The sequence below is a fragment of the Marmota flaviventris genome, chromosome 6 (assembly GCF_047511675.1).
Source record: "Marmota flaviventris isolate mMarFla1 chromosome 6, mMarFla1.hap1, whole genome shotgun sequence".
In the NCBI taxonomy this organism is placed as follows: Eukaryota; Metazoa; Chordata; class Mammalia; order Rodentia; family Sciuridae; genus Marmota; species Marmota flaviventris.
In genome coordinates, this window is record NC_092503.1 from 137,332,811 (window position 1) to 137,350,431 (window position 17,621).

The window sequence follows — 17,621 nt, forward strand, 5'->3', positions numbered from 1 at the left end:
TATCAGGCATGTCTCCTATTTAAATGACCCTCCTCTTTTGCAGCATGTACACTCATTGGCTTTCTGTTCTCCAGGGGTCTCATTAATCTCCCTTATCAGGAGGTTATGTGGCCCAGAGTTGCAAAGCTTTTCCCCCTGTCCTGAGTTTAGGCTGACTTAGAGGGCAAGAGCCAAATATTGGGTTTTTTTGGCCCCTTTATTTTAACTTTAATATTTAAATTTGGCCTTAAACATCCAGCAAGTCAGTTTTACCAGTTTGAAAGTAAGAATGTTGGGCTTTAACTTTAATCTTTATAACTTTACAGTTAATTTTTACATAACACAATATCCTTATTTTATTTATTAATTTACGTAATGCTGAAGATCTGCCTGAAGGCAGAAGATGACACTTTAGCATCTACTGTGATCCAATCACTGTACACCAACAAGGCAGCTTGCAGACCTAGAGACCCCATTAGATTTTGGCTATAAAAACTCTCTCTTGCCAGGTCCTCCTCTCTCGCTCTCTCCTTTTTCTCTCATTTTCCTCTCTCTTTCTCTCTCTCTCTCTCTCTCTCTCTCTCTCTCTCTCTCGTTAATCAGACACTGTCACAGTAAAGGTCTCTTGGTTGCTCTGAATGTAGTGGTCACTTGTTTTTAGTTATAATGAAAATATAAAGTGAAATTAACAATAGTAAAAACATATTTAGCTTGTATATAATTTTGAACTTTGGCCGAGTTACACATCATATTTCCTATTTGAGATCACAGAAATCTTTTCAATAAAATTAATCTTTGAATATATCTTTAAATTAACTGAAATCTGGCCTACTTCAAAGTTATTTTGACATACTGTAAGGTGGGAGGCAGACCCTTATCTCAGGTAAGGTGGGGCTCTTTACAAATCTTAGGCAAAGTATTTTAGTTCTAAAGCTGATCTTTGTCTCTCTTTTTAGATCTCATTTTATAAAGTTTACATATATTGTTTCCGTACTCTGTATGAATGTTAGCTAGCACAATATGACATACATCTGAAACATTAATTAAGGAAAAGATGAGAGCCCTTAACATTTTTTTTCCATGTGTTAAGTGGCAAAATGTTTTATAATATTAATCTTTAAATAGGTTAGGCTCTCATTACTTTTAAAAATATCTTTAAATTTTTATATTTTAGTGTAAAAGGTAACATAAGATTTGGTTACAAAACATCAAATAATATAAATAAATCCCCAATAAAATCTATTATCTTTATAAGTTTAAATTACCATTATAGACAATTTTAGTTTGGAAAATACCAGCTTGATAAAATGTTCCTTTAAACCTTTTACCTTAAAGACTTGTTTACCTGAAAGATATGAACACATTTAATCTGTAAAGAAGAGTAATGTACCACACTTTTATTGATGTTTTTATATTAACCAAGGTTAGCTTTTAAAGGAAAATCTAGACTTCGTAATGTAGGACAATACTTTAAAATAACATTTGCTGTTTAGCCACAGATGTAAAAACCTTAATTTTTCCAAGATTACTTGTTCTAGGAGATAAAACTTAACAGACATAATGTAATTAAAATTTTTAAAAGTTTTTGTCAATTTAACCTTAGGGAACAACATTGAATAGTTTTAACTATTGTGTTACATATATAACCAACTTAGTTACATATAAACCTTTTAATATTTGTCTTTTATTTATAGACCTTTATATTACTTAATTAGACCCTTTTGTTGTTTACTTAAATGTATTATAATTACACTTTACCACATAAAGACTTTTAACCTGGAAACGTTTTTTATTAAATATATTTTTATATTTAGAACTTTTTAATATTTTTTTAACTCATTGATCTTTTTTTCGTTTATATCTTGAAATAACCCTTATAAATTTTTGAATTTAGATAAATTGATCTATTTTAATAAGATGAAACATTTGTTACTTACAGTACTTTAACTGAAATACAGTTGAAACCTCTTGACTCCTTGTATGTAGAATTATACCTGTTAGGACTTTGTAATTTAGAGTAACCTTGTTTTTATAATAACACAAAATAATTTTAAATTTCTTTTTTAGTTTACCAATTTATGAAAACACCAACATTGTTTAACAGTCAGCATTTTAACTTTGTAAACCAATTAGATGTCTCTAACAAACACATCCATGATTAATTTTATATGTATTTAGATAAAACTTACGTATCTTTTTTAAAAAAACTAGGTATCAGACAAGTGCATTGAATAGTATTAGTAATTTGTTTTGTTGTTGTTGTTGAATAAAAATCTTAGAAACAAGGATATAAGACACTTTATAGACATTAACATTTTAACAGCTGTTTAACCATCTAGAAACAAAGCTGTGTATTAGTAACTTTAAAGATATTTGTACTTTTATTTATTTTTTCAATTTGAATTGAACCTTTTAACTTATATTAACCAAAAGTATTTGGATCCATTTTTTTAAATTTTAATTTATGAGTTCATATGTCAATTTTTTGTACCAAATATATGTAGACATGGCCATACATGTAGACAGATAGTACACCGGTGCACCCACACAAAAAAAACAGACAAACAAAAGTCTTGTAGCTTATTTTTTAAAAACCTATTAGATTGAGAGTTAGCCTTTGTAAACTGGCCTCAGAATAAAGCAGAGTGTAATCAGAAAAACATATTAACCTAGGCATATTGGATCAAAATTATGAGTTTAACAAATATAGAATTTTAAAAGTTTCTGACCTTTTTTTTTTCCTTGAGGTGGTCCTGTTCATGAAAGCTGAAAAGATTTGAGGGAACATAGACAAACGAGGGGGGTTTATTTCTCCCTGGAGGAACTTCTCAAAGATGCAGCTTCACTGGTCTCCTTGGGAGAGTCCCCCAGGTTAGGATCCCATTCTAAACTGGTTTTTCTGGTTTTTTGGATAGCGGCCACCAACTTTTAGCCTGACATTGAAAAATCTTTAGACAATTTTTTAATAGTTGGGAGTTATTCATGCTTGCAAATACTGAGAGACAAAAGCCAAATTTCTAGACAAAATAATGCTTTTGTTATACAATTTAGGAATAATAATTTTATAAAACGCTTTAGTTTTAATTTGTCCTCTATAGGAACTGACATGATTTACCCAGTTGGCCACCTGGCCCAGTTCCTAAATGAAGATAATCTCTAGAATGCCTTTTTCTTTTTACCTTTAGCTTTTACTTTTGACAATTTTTTTAGTCCTGTTGGCAGCACTTTACATTTTAATGCAAGCATTAGTGAGCACAGTTAAAAAAACCGTTTTAACCATTTTTTTCCATTAGATACAAACTGAGGTAGAAATTAACACAGAACACAAAGGGAACAAACAAAAACAAACCAACAGACAAAGTCCTGAAAATTGTTAAGAAAACAAGTTATAGGAGTCCAGGTAGCGCTTCCTTGACTCTGATGTTGGTGGAGCGAAGGAGTCCTGATGAAAGAAGAGCAGTTATGAGAACAAGAAAAGGGCCCCACGCACAACACTTGGATAGAAGAACAGGACAAACGGCTGGTGAACAGACACAGGACAAATGACAAACAACAAGAAGATGCTGGATGTTAGAGTCTGTAAACAAGTCAGGATGGCGCCTGGCATTTTGCCAGAAAAATGTTAGAGTCTGTAAACAAGTCTGAATGGCGCCTGGCAAAATGCCAGAGGGAGTGGTTTGTGAGGTGGAGCCAGCAAGCCATTAAGTGTGGAGATTCCTTATTGGTTGACTGATGTATCTAGTTTATGCTAATTAGATAAGCTGTGTGGAATGTATAAATACCGCTCCTGTCCTGCAATAAACGGCTCCCTCTCCTGCTGTATCAAGGTACACAAGTTATTCGTCACCCCCCTGGTTATTTTGCTGCAGCCGGACTGTGGCAGCTGGAGAAACGACAAACAGCAGAACAGACACAGGACAAGCAACAATCGCTGAGATCACACAGGGAGACCTCTAATGGGGCAGAGACCCCTCAAACAGAACAAACGACTGGCAAACAGACACTGGACAAGTGACCAACAGCAGAATACACTGGAGAAATGACAAACAGCAGAACAGACACAGGACAAGCAACAATCGCTGAGGTTACCCAGAGAGACCTCTAATGGGGCAGAGATGACGTCTCGTCCTGCCCCCAGACAGATGAGGCCTCCCAGGGAGACCTCCAGAGGGCCCCAGATACAGACAGATGAGGTCTCACAGGGAGACAGTAACAACGTCTCGTCCTGTCCAGGGGAAGGTGTAAGCGACTGCGTCCAATCTGATGTTTCCCCCCCCCCCCCCGAGAAGAGTCCACTCACCTGAACTGACAGCCGGCAGGAGGCTTTTCAGAGCATCCTAAGACGATTGGAGTCGTCCTTGGAGTGAGGCTGAGGAACGTCTCTCAGGAGCTCCCCTCTACTCCCTACTCTGGGGACAAGGTCCAAAAGCCCATCGTTGGAGGCAAATTTGGAGTGAGGGTAGGGAAGAAATGGATCCAGGGCAAGCCCCCAAATGTTATAGTTCAGGCTTTGTCCCAGGGTTTCATAAACTGACTTTCAGACCACTCAGTATAATCGAATCAAGCCTTTATTGAAGCACACCGGTGGCGGCTGACCAGAACATAAAGCTGTTCCCCTGACCAGCCCCGAACAATTGCAAGGGCACTCCTTATAAGCCTGAAAACCGCAAAAGGGATGTTCAGGGGGTCTAGCCAATGCAAGGAAGCCAGGTTACAGAAGCAGGACAGTGCAGTCAAGCGGAGGGAAGCCTAACCAATCACACTTAGCCCAGTCACAGAAACAGAGCCCCGTTACCCTAGTTACAGAAACAATACCCCATTAGGTAGTTCTGTGTTCTTAAAGGTTTCTATAGCAAAAGGAAAAGAACATCTTGCCCCAGTCATGACTCTTCTACTTGGCATGGTTGTTTTAGAGGATGAAGTCATAAAACAAAATGGAGTCACATTTGCTCCTACTATCACAGAGTGTCGGAAGAAAAGTGGGTCAGAGGGTGAAAGAAGAGGACTGCACCCAGGGATGACTGTTTCCTCATGGAGAAGAAACTCGACCGCAGAACAGAATCCCTCTGGTCCTGCTGTGCTGGATGAAGAAGAGGAAGGGGTGGTCTGCACAGAAGCATGGAGGACTGCACAGCTCCATGAATCCACAGGCTGTGGCGGCTGCAGCTTCAGTACCCTCCTCATTGACCTCCACAAAGGACTTGTGCACGACCTTGGACAGATACAGGTCTTTCCTGGATGACATTCCAGAAAAGTCTGCTCTGGCCTCATCGAAGGCATCAGTCATGCCCAGGCTGCGAAGGACTTCCTCCAAATCATAATTTTCCTGGAGCTTAAACCGAGGGAGGAAAACCTCCACCTCCTGTTCGTCCATCAGGTCTGGGTTGGTCCACTCTATGTATTTCTCATAAGTAAGTTCCTTCTCCACCTAGAAGGGAGTTGAACATGTCAAGACCAAGCTTGTGCTGTCCCACAGGGCCACGTGCAATAATGGAGATGCTCCATGTTGTGAGTGGGAGCCTCACCTTGGCCAGAGGTGGTGCTAGTGGTAACCAAGGTAACTAGACAGAGCTCAGGGACAGCTCAGCAGGAGAGCTTGCCTAGTATCTGCAAGGCCCTGGGTTCCATCCCCAGCACAGACACAAAAAAATAAAATATAATAAAAGGCTAACTGGGAACGGGGGAAAGCAGCTACATCAGAAACCCAATGCCCTTCCCCAGCCATCATGGCCTCGTTATGGCTTAGTGCTCCATACCGTTTTCAAGTCAATGTGCTCATCGGGCAGCATGATGATCATATTCAGCTCCTTGCTGATGTAGGGAAGGACCAGAATCTTGGTGAATATTTCCCGTATATAGGACATTTTAAAAGTAGACTCCTTAAACATCATTTGCACAGGCTTCTCCTCATTCTGTAAGGAAATGGACAACTGTTAAGTAGAAACATGACCCAGCTGGCACAGTGGACTAACTCCACAGAGGTAGCCCCTGTGGGCCCCAGGAACACTCTTGACCCAGCTTCTAGAACACGGCCATGAGGTTCCTCCTAAACCCCTGTTATGGTTAGACACCAAGTGTCCCCAGAGGCCAGTGTGTTAAAGGTTTTATCTACAGTGTGGAGCTATTGGGAGGCGGGGCCTAGTAGAAGTTAGGTCATTAGGGCAAGTCCTTGGAGGGGACTCTGAGACCCAAGCCCTTCCTCTCTCCTTCATTTCCTGACTGAGCTGACCAGTTTTTCTTGATCACCTGCTCCCAACTTTGCCATCCACCACCCCCATGCCTAAGAGCAAAGGGTCTGCCTCTTCATGGATGGGAAACTTAAATTTTGAGCTCAGATGAATCTGTCCCTTTTTAAGTGGATTATCTCATTATTTGGCACACTGAGAGAATGCTAACAAACCTCCCAACACCAAGGTGCCCACACTCACACCCAACATGTTTCTTGGTGACTTCACCTAGTCTCATGACTTTGAACTTAATCCACAAATTTACAGTTCTAGCTGGGACCTCTCCCCTGGACTCCAGGCTCATGTGTTATACTGGCTGCTTGACACCCACACTTAGACTAAAAGAAAGTCCTAGTGTCACACATGACTGTGGGCTCCTTATATCCCCTTCCTGCTCCACCTACACCTCTGCCCATCACAGTGGGCAGTGACACCATGCATCCAGTTGTCAAAAGCCATGGTGTGTCCTTGCTCATGTCTTTCTCTTACACTCTGCATCTCACTCCTTAGCAAATTATGGTGGCTCTACCTTTGAAATACAACCAAAACCTCATCTGTTGTTCTTTCTTCCACTGCCATCACCCTATCCCTGGAATACAGAGATGACCTCAGAGGGATCCCAGTGAAATGTAAGTCAGATCACACCCCTATGACTGGACACCCTTCCATGACACCCCCTCTCCTAGGAGCAAGATCTGAAGTGCTCAGTACATCCTATAATCACAACAACAGCTCATCTCCCATTCCTTGTCTCTCCTCACCTCCTACTACTCTCCCTCTGCTGGTTCCTACACTCACAGGGGTCTCTATAGAAAATCAGGGTCATTCTATCCCTCACCTGTCCACTCATCCCTACAACCTAGAGGGTGTAGCCTTTGCCTCTTCCTGGTCTTTACTCAAGTATCACCCTCTCAGTGAATGCTTCCTTGATAGACCTGACCTGCAACTGTATCCCCAACCACAGCTTCCTGTTTGCTTCCTTTGTGTATCTGCAGCACTTACCACTGCCTAACAACTACTAATGTCTTATTTAAGATTCTGGTCTTTCACTCAAGAAAATGTAAGTTTCATGGGGCAGACATGTTCAGCTAGTCAATACCTGGCACACAGTAGGCACTCAATTAACATCAGCTGAATAAAGGAATAAAAAAACTGATGAGCAGAAATAGCAAAGGGCCATCCTCAGACCATGAGAAAAAGACAGAGGACAGTGACCACATCCTACCCTACAATACTGCTTAATTCATAAGTACTCCACAGTTGGATACCAGCAGATACTCTGAAATTTTTTTAATTCCATGCAACAGGCACAGCTGAGGGAGCTCCCTAGTTCTCTGGCACAGCACATCATTCCAGATCAAATGGAGTAAACCAAAGACATATCTGCTATCACTTTCTGTCTCCGCCTTGTCGAGCTTGCCTGAACTAGACCTCAGCCACAACAGTCACCTGCCCTTGGCTCCTCAGACATGTCCTTGGCCAGAACTTGGCACACTTTTTCCATAAATGGGCGGACAGTAAATATTGTGGCGTTTGTGCTACAGACAATTCCTATCATAACTACTCTATTCTACAGTTGTGATACATATAAACAAATAAGTATGTGTGTGCACCAACAAAACTTTATCTGATAAACTTGATATGGGCCGGCTTTGGCCCACAGGCCTCAGGGTGCTGACCCCACCTTATTCAATTTCTCTGCATTCCCCTCCAGGACCCAAGGTCTCCAATCTTATAATAGAAAAGAATCCAATCTTGGTAATTTAATGACTCACTAAATATATAATTATGTTAGTAAGCTTAATCTCCTTTAGAAATGAGGAATCCAAATGAAAATCCTTATCAACTCAAAATCCATGCCCCTGGAGACACCCCTGCCACACACTCCGTGGGCTAGTACAGTCAACCCCTGCTGCAGCTCCACCCTCTCCCTCTACTGCAGAAAGCAAGGTAAACTGCTTCACTGCTCTGTATCGAGCAGAAGCCACGTGAGAGCAGTTCTGGTTTCCCTCTGAATACAATGGCAGAACCTCCAAAGAAGGGATTTTGCTCTCCATCATCTGTCCTTCCTGCTCCATCCTGCCTGGACAGTGGAGGCAGTATCTGAGCCCTCCTGTGAGCACGAGGAAGAGGCCACAGGCTGAGGTGGCAGAGCAGGGAGAGCTGGTTCCCAAGAGCCTCACCCCAGTGTCACATCAGCCCTGGGTTCTCCTCTCCTCTGGGCCTCCTGGGTGGTGAGATGAGCTGTGAGCTAAACTGCAGAGATCTGGGGTTTCCGTTGCTTACAGTTGAATGAAGCCCTAACATACATCTTGTTAAAGATGAATTTCAAGGAGAAAAAAATCATATTTGTGGAAAGGACAGTTCATTTCAGAATAAATCTCAACACAAAATGTATGTATTGAAAAACTGAAGGTTCAGATCCAAGTGGATGAGGAACGGTCAGTGATCAAGAACACATTAGTCCACCCTGTGTGCTTTGCAGCATGTCAAAAAAAATCTCTATAATTAAAAAGTCTTTTTAAAAAATGGATTCTGTGAGAGAAAGACACCAGGCCATCAGCAAACACCTTCCAAGCTGAAGGTGGTTAAACTCAAGGGTCTAATTCTGTGTATGTATCCTTTTGCTTGTTTTTAAACAAAAATATGTACTGGTGTTATCCTTACAAACAAAAGAAGACTGAAGATCAGTGATTGGTTCAGTATTTCCTGAGCACCAGTTATCATAACTACTGGATAACTTCCAGTTACATACAGGTCAAACACTTTTCAACAAAAGTGAAAAGTCCTTCAACCACTGCTATGTCTTGTACAGACCAGCAGGGGGCATAGTGACAGCTTAGATAAAGGGGCAGATACCAGGTGGGGCTTCCAGAAGGGACACAGCAGTTAAGAAAGGAGTGTGAAGGTACTGAAGAGAATGGGGGGGATCCAGGTCTACGAGGACCCTCAGACACCAAATTTGGAGTTTGACCTTTATCTGAAAAGTTATGAGAAGCCAAGAAAGAACTAAAGTTAGCCTGAGAGCTACACCATCAGATTTGCCCTGTAGATTAACACACCAGAGAAAGTAGGGCAGGTGATAGTAAGGCAGGTCCTCCAGACAGAACCCTTGGTGACATACAAAAGGAGGAAGCTCATGAGAGAAAGGCCCCAAGGCATAGGGATTCCTTGCTGCAGGGCTGTCCTACACCATGAAAGGCACAGGCTGCATGTGGTGGCCTTCATGATCTAGAAACCACCGCAAACACAGGCCCTGTGTCTGGGAATCTCCTTTGTTACTATGCAACATTCACCTTGCTGACTTTAAATGGTCTCTCCTTGGTGAGCTTTTTGTCAAACTTTTTATTCCAGTTTCCTTTGAAGTAGATGGCATTCACGAGAACCAGATTAGTGTTTATATTCAATGAACCTGGAGACAGCAACTCTGTAATTTTATCTGAAAGGAAAAATTAAAGAACCAGTTAGCTAAGAGTTTGCTGATGGGTGCATCAGTGATGATACGGAGAAGGGCCCACCTCCTCAAATGGTCAAGCACAGAGATAAAGGATCACATATGCTCGAAATAATATAAATAGATATTTGTCATCAAAACAAAGCAATATCCCTGGCATTGAAATACATGTTCTAGGAAGAAAAATACCATCATTTGAATAAAACGTAAAAGGAAAAAGTAGATATTAGTAAGTGAATTCATACCACAAGAGATAGAAAGAAATGATTGGTGCCTACAAACTAAAGAACTTAAAATACTGTTACAAGGAGTGATTATAAATTTAAACTTAAATGTTTGAGGTGCTGATATGTTCACCCTGATTTAAACAGTACACACAATATATATGCATTGGAGCATAATGTATAGTTTTGTTATTATTTCTAGTCCAGCATATCGAACAATATTATTTTTGTACAATATACATGATTTTGTTATTATCAGCTAAAAATATTAAAGATTTTAAAAAGATGCTCTTTATAAATGTAAAGCGCGGTTTAGCCAGACATGGTGGTACATGCCTATAATCACAGAGGCTTGGGAGACTGAGGCAGGAGGATTGTAAATTCTAAGTCAGCCTTAGCAACTGAGGCCCTAAGCATCTTCACAAGACCTTGTCTCTAAATAAAATATTTATTTAGGACAAATATCCCATTACATTATTTAAGGATGTGGCTTGGTATATAAGTCCCTCTGATTTGAATTCCTGGTACCAAAATTGAAAAAAAAAAAAAAGAAAGAAAAAACAAAGCACACTGTTTACATTAAAAACCACAGGTCCATGAGGATACCACCAAGCAACTTTTAACAATGCATGAAAACTGGGGAGCATGAACTCACACTGGAGAGGACACAGCTGGGACCTGTCAGGTGAATTTTTCTTTATGCGATTGGTGAAAAGAAAGAACAAACAACAGCAAAGACATTACAGTGTGGATTGTTCTGGAAGAGGGGTGCTGACTAGGGGGAAACATCATGGATACACTGAGAAGAGCAGGGAAGACCTAGAGAAAATGTCATCCACTGACAGTATTTCAGAAGCAGATTTTTAAAGCCTGCAATTATTTGAGAACAAACACATCATTCCTGTTCATATTTGACAATGTTGTGAAGGAACTGACAATAAGACTGATGTAAATACTATTAAAAACAGAACAACAGGCTGGGACTGTAGCTCAGCGGTAGAGCATCTGCTCAGCATGCCCAAGGCCCTGGGTTGGATCCCCAGCACTGCCAACAAAGGAACTAGCAAAGCAACTACAACCCCACCATCAACAGAAACAACAAATAAAAACTATGTTTTTACCTTCTGTCTTTTTAGCTACCCAGGTGTTTATGTGTTTTCTGGACTCCTCTGTAGCATTCAGAAAATCAAGCTCTTCCATCTCTGCTTGGTAGAATTTCTGGCAGGAATCTTTAAAAGACTAAGGCAGAGCAACATAATTGCACGGTTCCTAAGTAATTAACAAGTGTACTTCATTAATCTACCAAAGCAGAAACTCAATAATATGCTGATTTAGAGATAATTTACAAATTAATACGTAGAATGAACCTAAAATTCACCTTCTCAGTTTTGGGCCATCTTTAATGTCCTGAGTACCAAATAAATTTCATGAATGGCTGGATCTTTATGGGAGCTGCTGAGCCTCAAGAGGTAACTGGGAGGAAGCTGAGCTGCAATAACTGTGGAGAGAAAGTTAACCCAGCAAGAGCTAGCACTCCTCTGCACTCTGGAATAAGGGACACTGAACACAGAAAGAAGAACATAGGAAAATGAGCCATTCTGCACTATCCTGCCACCACAACTTCCTGTGATAACAGAAAAATGAGCACCATCAAAAATGGTGTCCCAGGTGACTACAGAGCATCTGAGATCATGTCAGTGCAGCTGCAGAACTGAATATTCTCTTTTATTTTATTTTGATTAATTACATGTGTCTAGAGATTGCCAGTGCTGCTGAACATCTCAGTTTGGGGTAGTAAGCAATTCTCAAAAAAATGAGCAGGGCTATGATTCGGCTCAGTGGTAAAGCATTTGCTCAGCATGGGAAAAGCCCTTGGTTCAATCCTCAGCATCACAAAAAAAGAAAGGAAAAAGAAGTTCAAAGGGTTTTACTAACATATCCTATGAAATAATAATGACATTGATGAACACATACATTCTACCATGTTAAAATAGAAAATTTGTGGAATATAAGTGTGCTTACAACCCATTACATTGGCAATGCACTATGAAATTATTTCCTAATCTTCCTTTTGAACAGTTTATGGCTCCATATTTGATTTGTATTTATTTATAAGGCAAGATTTCACATTTCTCCTTCAGTATTGCACAGACACAGGTGTTAGGAACACAAGTTCTTTGATTTATTAGCTGAGTGGCCTTAAAAAGGTTAATTAATGTCTCTGCCTCTTCGTTTGCCCCATAAATGGGACAGCAGTGGCTGTATGAAGCTCCCAGAGTTACTTTGAGGCCCAGCTGAATTACTTTCATTATATATGTTTATCTAATGTTACTGAATTCTCAACATATTGTGGGCACTTAAAAGGAGAACTTCCTGTATCATTCCATTTCATTCTCACAGAGTTCTTGCTTTACCAATTTCACTGTCCTGTTTCTGAAAAATTTTAAATCTTTCAATCTAAGAAAATAGTCTGAAAGCAAACTGGCCACTCAAATATTGATAACTTGCCACACTTGTGGGTGATTTTTATAACTTTTAATCACCCTAGGAAATAACTACCTGCTATTCAAGTTACTATTATACAAACAATGAATAATCAAACTCAAGGAATATGTAATTTTACATCATGGTTGGTATTCAATTTTTGGAAGTTTAAAATAATGAATGACAAATATTTCTAATATCCTTATTTTGTATACTAATATAAATTTTTAAATATCATTAGTTTTCTTAAAATATCCACCCAAAAAAATGAAAGAAAATTAAATCAGCCAATCATGTGAGTGTGTTGGAATTTCTGTTCATATAAAAGGCTTAAAGAGGGTGATGATACCTATAAAGTAGCTAATACTAATTAAATAAGTAAAACAGATTATAAAAAATCATACTATGATATATAGTTGTTATCAATATTTGAACCTATGCTTGTTTATGTTCATTTTATATCACTTCCTTTTAAAACAATTAATGTAGTTTAAAACAGGTTTCAAAAATGAGAAAAAAAATCATAGAAAAGATGTGAAATCTCACACATACAAAAACTCTTATAAATCAATAAGAAAAGGGAATACAGATCAAGAGAAAAATGTGCACAGAATATGTAAATAAACAACATACAGAAAACATATACAGGTTGAATATTCCAAAATGTACATGTGCTGAAATATTTTACATTTTGGCACTTTCCAATTGTGGATTTTGGGATTATGGATACTCAGATTGTCCATGCTCAAAGAGCTTAAATTCAATCTCATAAGTAATCAAGATTCAAAAGCTACATGCAGTGTTGATCATGGTAGATGGAAACCAACATTGTGCTTATATCCCTGAAAGGAACAGATACATCACTTTGGAGAGACATTGAATAATATATTATATATTAAAATTTCAAAGCTCTATTTCCTTCCTCTCTCCACAAATCTACCTGGGAGCAGCACACACACACACACACACACGCACAAAAGTCACAGTCAATAACACTGTCTGTAACAGCCCAGACTGGGTATGACCTAAAGCCCATCCATGAGCAAATATCCTTCTATGTTACAATGTGTCCAACATAGAATTATCAGATGATGGTTCATAATAGTGATCTAGGGCTGGGGAAGCACTCAGTGGTAGAGCTCATGCTTATTTATATTTGAGGTCCTGGATTCAATCCCCAGTGCCACATAATGGTGATGATGATGATCATGATAACAACACTGAAGTAGATCCACATACACTGAGATGGGAAGAACAAGAGAAATGTATTTCAAAACAACGTGTTTTGGATAAAGGCATAATGCAGAGAAAATTACTACAAAACAAGATGTGCAGGAGGACACATGTCAAATCTATGAAAGCTCTTATTCTGGGAGGGATGATGGGTTGTGGGAAAGAGATTGATGTGGCTCTTTGCTGGCCCTATTGCATTCTGCACAAAAATGTACTCAGCTGTGACTTGAGTAGTTTTCTGATTTTTTAAATGAAAAGGTGTGAACAAATACATGAGTAACCAGAAACCTGAGTAAATTCACAGCCCAGGCTCTTTCAGCTGCACCACGAGTTCCCCTCCTCCCCACCACCTTGCTTCATCAAAAGCAGTGAGTATGACTTACTGAGAGGAAATCATAAGACTTTTCTCCAAAAAGCCTGTTGGCTGTTCTAAGCAAGTACCATGTGTTCGTCTTGTTCACTTCAGTGAGAAGGGACTGGAAGCCCCTGTGGACATCTCCACCTCCACTGCTGCTGCTTTTATTTAAAGAAAGTACCTGAAATCAGAAACACAACAAAAATACACCATTGCAGTAGGCCCTGACTACAGGGAACAAGCAAACTATACTAAACTTGGCCTGAGAATTGTGCAGATTCAAACCACCATCCAACTAGAGACAAAAAGTATCTTGAAAGCTCACTCTCCAGTGTCCCTCCCAGGATCCCTTTATGTACCCTGTCAGTATTGTTCTGAGGAGAAATGTCTCTCCACAACCCAGGCTCTTTGTATCTAGAGCCTAGCTGGAGACAGAGGTACTACTAGACCTCCCATCTCTGCAAACACAGGATGCTCCAGAAAATTGTAAGGTGCAGTCTCTCCCTGCCTTTAGGTCTGTGAAGGCTCTGACCAACAGAATTCAGCACAAGCAATACTGTCCAGGCCTGAGCCTTAAAAAGCTTTGTAGCTGTCACATTCACTCTCTTGCACCCACTGTCATGATGGAAGAAAGTCCAAGGAATCCCCCTGGAGTATTTGCTACCACATAGGCTGAGTTGCTGGGAAGAGACCCAAAGCCCCAGCCAATACCCATCACCAAGACCCCACATGTGAGAGAAAGCCTCCTTGGACCCTGCAATCCAGCTATCTATTGAAACAGTAGCATGAATGGCCCCAGCTGTCATCACAGAGAGCATAAGAACTGCCTCTGAGGCCACTGGATCTGAGAAATAATCCACCATTATTATTTCAAGCCACTAACTTGGGGGATGGTTTGTTTTGCAGCAATAGATAACATGTGCAGCAATGCAGAAGTGTTCCGTCATAACAAAAATAAACCACTTGATGCTGGCTTTGGACATGGGCAGTTGACAGAGGCTGGAAGGACAGGGATGAAATTACTACCATAGTCTGCAAAAAGAGGTAAGGTAGGTGATAAGGTAGGCACTGGCCAGAGAAGTGCAGATGTTCACCTGTAGCAAGAGGTAAGATAGGATACTTTCCCAACTCCCACATCTGCCTAAGATGTGCGGGAAGTGTGTATCTTCCTTTTAGCTGCCTAACTTAGAGTGTGGGAAGAGAGAGATGAGCTAAAGAAAGAATTAATGCATTTTCAAGCAGAATTTAAAGGAACTATTTCTAACCCAGTTCTTAATGGGTAGAACATAAAGGTGCTTCTTATCTCGTCTCCTCTCCAGTTGACAACATAATTCTCAACCTAAGAAATGGCCTCAAGGTAGAGCTCCAATCCATGGCCTCAGGAGCAAGGTCAAGATCCACTTTGTAAAAACCTTGGGACAAAAAAGGCAGCATCTCATAGACCTGTAGACAACGGGGCTTCTTAGCAACTCAAGGACATTGCCCCACAGCACCCTTACTTCCAACCTGACACAGTCTTGCTCAAACAAGCTTCTGCATGTGGCTTGGTCCAGTGCAGCAGGCTATAACTTGAAACACAGAAATCCTACAATGGTTTTAAAGGAATTATGAAATATTGAAACTAAAACATGAGACAGTTCAAAGTGAAGGGGTACCCTTGGGTCCCCAACTCTCTTTTGGCAGGAGAAAGGCTAAGAGAGAAATAAACATCCTTTCTGGAAAAGGATGGGAGTTGCCAAGCGCTAAGTCCAGAATGTACAGGGGAGTGCCATGGCCTGACATGTGGAGGACAAGGAATGCTTCCCAGGAAACACAGGTGGAGCCAATCAAGGATATTCCCACCCTGAGGGCAGAGGAGCCTGGCACACACACCTGGCTGGATTTGGAAATTGCTACAGTTCAGGGACTGCAATGTGCTCACAGGGGTGCTCATCAGGGGTAGCATGTGCTTCTTGTCAACTCTCCATCCACACCCCTCTGATACCCTCTGATGTCCATCCACAGCAATCCCTTTGGGATTTGAAATGACAACTACCAGCATTTACTATTACTCCCAAAGGACACCAGGTACCTGAGCCATCTGGACTGCGGTGGTTCCCTTTGCCCCCATGAGGACCATGGCCAGGGCCGAGGAGATGCTGATGGGTGAGTAAAACACATTTCTTGAACTGTCTTCACCCAGTGTTTTCAGAAGGTTTAAGGCAAAGGTGCCGTTTGCTTCCAACAGAGGATCCATGATGGCGAGCCTGGAACAATGGATTTCAGATCAGTATCACATGAACCCAGGCTCACAGGCCAACTGCACTTTCCCTCCCGTTAACTCCACTGCTGCTGTGGTGCAATAAGCAAACAGATGCAGATGCACACAGAACTCTGAAGGTCTTTGGGGGGTCTCAAGATTATTTTATGTCCTAATATTAAATGAAGAAGAAGAGTAAAATTTAATACTATGATCCTGTTGTGTGAAGACCTGTATCTGCACACTTCTTTGTGTGCATGGGCAAAGTGTGGGCGGGACACATGCACCTCCTGGATAGGGTAAGAGAAAGGGTGATTGACTTTGGCTTCCATGTCTGTATTCTTTGGTGTGTTATAAGAGCTTATTGTATCATTTAATTTGAAAATCATTTAAAATTACACATTCACTCACAAAGGTTACAAAGACAATATATTCAGTCTTTTTATGATGTGGGGAAGTTCCCCATTTTAGGGTAACTGAAGCCTTAAAATAAATTTGGGAGGTAAAGCCACATGAGACCTTTCTCTCCTCTGAATCAAATACCCACCCATCTCCCCCAACAGATGAGGGTGCTCGCTCAGGTATGCTCAGCAGGGCACCATTTAATCCTCAATTCTTCTAGGGAACCTATGCATGTGACAAAGCCCAAATCTAAGGTCATGTTAAGGGCCTCTGCTGTCACAGGCAAGGGCCCTTGGCCCATGTGCTCACAACTCTTCCTCATCTCTGGTCAGTGGTGCCTGCCCATGTCCACCTCCACACACTCAGAGCTCAGGGGAGTCTGGAGCTTTTCCAGAAGCGCATTTGGCAATGCCCTGGCAGCCCTGGCAAGGTCAAGGGCAGGAACACAGTTAACCAGTCAGAAGTGAGTGGGGTGCAGGTGTCTTTAGGCCAGTTGGAATCACAGAATCACAAAATGTTATATAGCGCAGCAGGACTTCAGTGATCCCTATTCACAATTTTCCATTTTCAACAGGGATCAGGAAGTTCACCAAGGTGAATTGATTGCAGCTGAGGAGCAGTCAGACTGAGTCTTTCCAATACACTTGGAGAAGTCATGAACTTCAGGAAGAGCCTGGAAGGAATCAGGCAAGAGGACAAGAGGAAAGAAAGGGCTCAATCAGCCAGGAAGTCTGCACATGCACTGGAGCAGGCCAGGTGCACTGTGGGCACAGGACCTGTCTGTTCCAACACGGTTCACAGATGTTTACCAAACTCATTTCCCCAGCTGGAGAATGCTAATGTTCTAAAACAGTCCCCATGATTCCCCTGAGCAGCGGGTGTAAACCCCGAGAACAAGGAGGAAATGAGTGTTTCAGAGTACACAGGAGTGGGAAGGTGTACCTATATAAGGGACTGTGACAAGAACATGAAGCATCCCTTTGTATAACATCCCATTCATATAGCTGTGGTCCATAGAACAAGG

At 40.9% G+C, this 17,621-nt stretch overlaps 1 protein-coding gene across 1 annotated transcript; it reads right to left on the reverse strand.

Annotated features, from left to right (window-relative positions):
* Window positions 1-4,529: 4,529 nt before the first annotated feature.
* On the reverse strand, window positions 4,530-16,192 carry LOC114102720 (serpin B6-like). The gene is made up of 6 exons (XM_071613632.1): window positions 16,024-16,192; window positions 13,985-14,133; window positions 11,006-11,123; window positions 9,503-9,645; window positions 5,736-5,891; window positions 4,530-5,407 (listed from the first exon to the last, which is right to left on the reverse strand). The coding sequence occupies exons 1-6, from the start codon at window positions 16,190-16,192 to the stop codon at window positions 5,009-5,011; spliced, it is 1,134 nt and encodes a 377-aa protein (XP_071469733.1). The 3' UTR covers window positions 4,530-5,008.
* Between the last annotated feature and the right edge of the window lie 1,429 nt (window positions 16,193-17,621).

Bases quoted from the DNA above. Each gene is read 5' to 3' on its own strand.
- LOC114102720 (XM_071613632.1), bottom strand. From the start codon at position 16,192: ATGGATCCTCTGTTGGAAGCAAACGGCACCTTTGCCTTAAACCTTCTG. The intron at 14,134-16,023 runs CTGGTGTCCTTT...GATTTCAGGTAC, and splicing joins AGTCCAGATGGCTCAGGTAC to TTTCTTTAAATAAAAGCAGC. The intron at 5,408-5,735 runs GTATGGAGCACT...ACTCCCTTCTAG, and splicing joins AGCACATTGACTTGAAAACG to GTGGAGAAGGAACTTACTTA.